Source organism: Pundamilia nyererei, unplaced genomic scaffold, assembly GCF_000239375.1.
Source record: "Pundamilia nyererei isolate P.nyererei 1_Seehausen unplaced genomic scaffold, PunNye1.0 scaffold00295, whole genome shotgun sequence".
Taxonomy (NCBI): domain Eukaryota; kingdom Metazoa; phylum Chordata; class Actinopteri; order Cichliformes; family Cichlidae; genus Pundamilia; species Pundamilia nyererei.
In genome coordinates this window covers 627864-629473 of record NW_005187696.1, presented here as the reverse complement: position 1 = coordinate 629473, position 1610 = coordinate 627864, and the positions used below count along the sequence as shown (strand labels likewise).

At 42.5% G+C, this 1610-nt stretch overlaps 1 protein-coding gene across 1 annotated transcript in view; it reads right to left on the bottom strand.

Moving 5' to 3' along the window:
* Positions 1-370: 370 nt before the first annotated feature.
* The window catches only part of LOC102194806 (mucin-5AC-like), a gene marked incomplete at its 3' end in the record, with an annotated part of 12316 nt that continues 11076 nt past the window's right edge, over positions 371-1610 (bottom strand). Inside the window, exons 11-12 of the mRNA XM_005751002.2 lie at positions 582-599; positions 371-434 (exon numbers count right to left, since the gene is read on the bottom strand). Of these exons, the coding sequence (XP_005751059.2) occupies positions 371-434; positions 582-599 (82 nt within the window). The remainder of the gene's footprint in view (positions 435-581; positions 600-1610) is intronic.

The following is a 1610-nucleotide window of genomic DNA, read 5'->3' as shown; positions in this document are numbered from 1 at the left end:
GGGACCGATCCTTGGGGTGGACCAATTTTTGGCGCAGCGTGTTTTGGGGTTTAAAAGCCACAGAGACCCGGTGTTTAGAAAAAAATGCATCTCAACTTCTCCAATACTCCTGACACGTACGGGATCACTACAGGTTTTTTTGCTTTGGCAGGACGCTACGTCCAGATGAACAGAATCAACTTTTGGTGATTTACTTACCTGGATGATTGAGCATCATCAAGTGCAAAATTCTGTAATTAGTTTTATTATTTAAAAAATTATTTTTAGTTTAAGAATTTGATCTTTTTTTTTTCCAAAGTGGCGGATCGCTTTTTGAATTCACCAGTTTCATTAAAGCATGTTTGGTACTACAACAAAATTGTCCATATACATTTTACTGAAGTAAGAAAAAGTTACGAATAAAACAAGCTTACTGCGCGCTTTTTTCCCAGCACCTATGGAAGAAAGGAAAGACTGTATGAGAGCAATGCAATTGAACACATTACATCAGAGCAAAAACAAAAACAAAGTCAGGAAAAACTATACTAGTAATATAGTATAACTATGAACTACATTCTTTGTTTATTTCAGTAAAAACTTACTTTCGCCCTGCAATGTTTCTGTGAAAGAAAGAAAAGACTGTATAAGTACAACAGCAAAAAACCCTTTTTAATCCGAGTACAGCATCAAGACAGTTAAACTTGTGAGACATTGTTGTGGTCAGGAAAGTAGCAGAGGAGGTTGTTAGTCATTTTCAGCTGCTTTGGTGTTAATGAAATCCACAATGCACTAGAGGGGCAACAACGAGACAAAAAGGAATGGTTGCACAGCTGGAGGACACTGACCTTTTTCCCCTCATGTTTTCTGACTGCTTTTCGCTAGTTTTGCATTTGACTGGGGCCAGTGTCATTACTGGTAGCGTGATGGGATGCCTGAACCCTACAGAGGTCACACAGATAGTCCAGAAGGTTTTCCGTCTCTCCCAGCACAGTTTCAAGAGCATAGAGGAGATTCTACGACAGGTAGTTACTCAGAGAGCTCGACAGGATTTTAGAAGGTCCTTAACCCATCAGCGTGACCGGTATCTGCTCCTTTGTGCAAGGAGGAACAAGATGAGCACTGCTAGGCTACATAATGATCTCGAGCAGGCCACTGGTGTGAATGTCTCTAACCAAACAATCAGAAACAGACTTCATGGTCTGAGGGCCCGAATTTATAAAATACCAGAACTGGCAGGTTCACCACTGGCGCCCTGTATTTTTCACCAATGAGTGCAGGTTTTAGGGTCTTGTTCACGAGTGAGTGGAGAGGAAACTGAGAGACTGACAAACGCATTGGGGTGGTGTCCACAGTGATGCAGACGCTGTACCAGTCTGTCATGGTGAGAGACAGAGAGCTGAGCACAAAAATGAAGCTGTCAATTTACCCGCCAATCTACGTTCCCACCCTCACCTCCGGTCACGAGCTCTGGGTAGTAAAAATAATAATGATGGATTGCATTTATATAGCGCTTTTTGGGGCCCTCAAAGAGTTGTACAATTCCACTATTCATTCACTCTCACATTCACACACTGGTGGAGGCAGCTACAGTTGTAGCCACAGCTGCCCTGGGGCAGACTGACAAAGGCGAG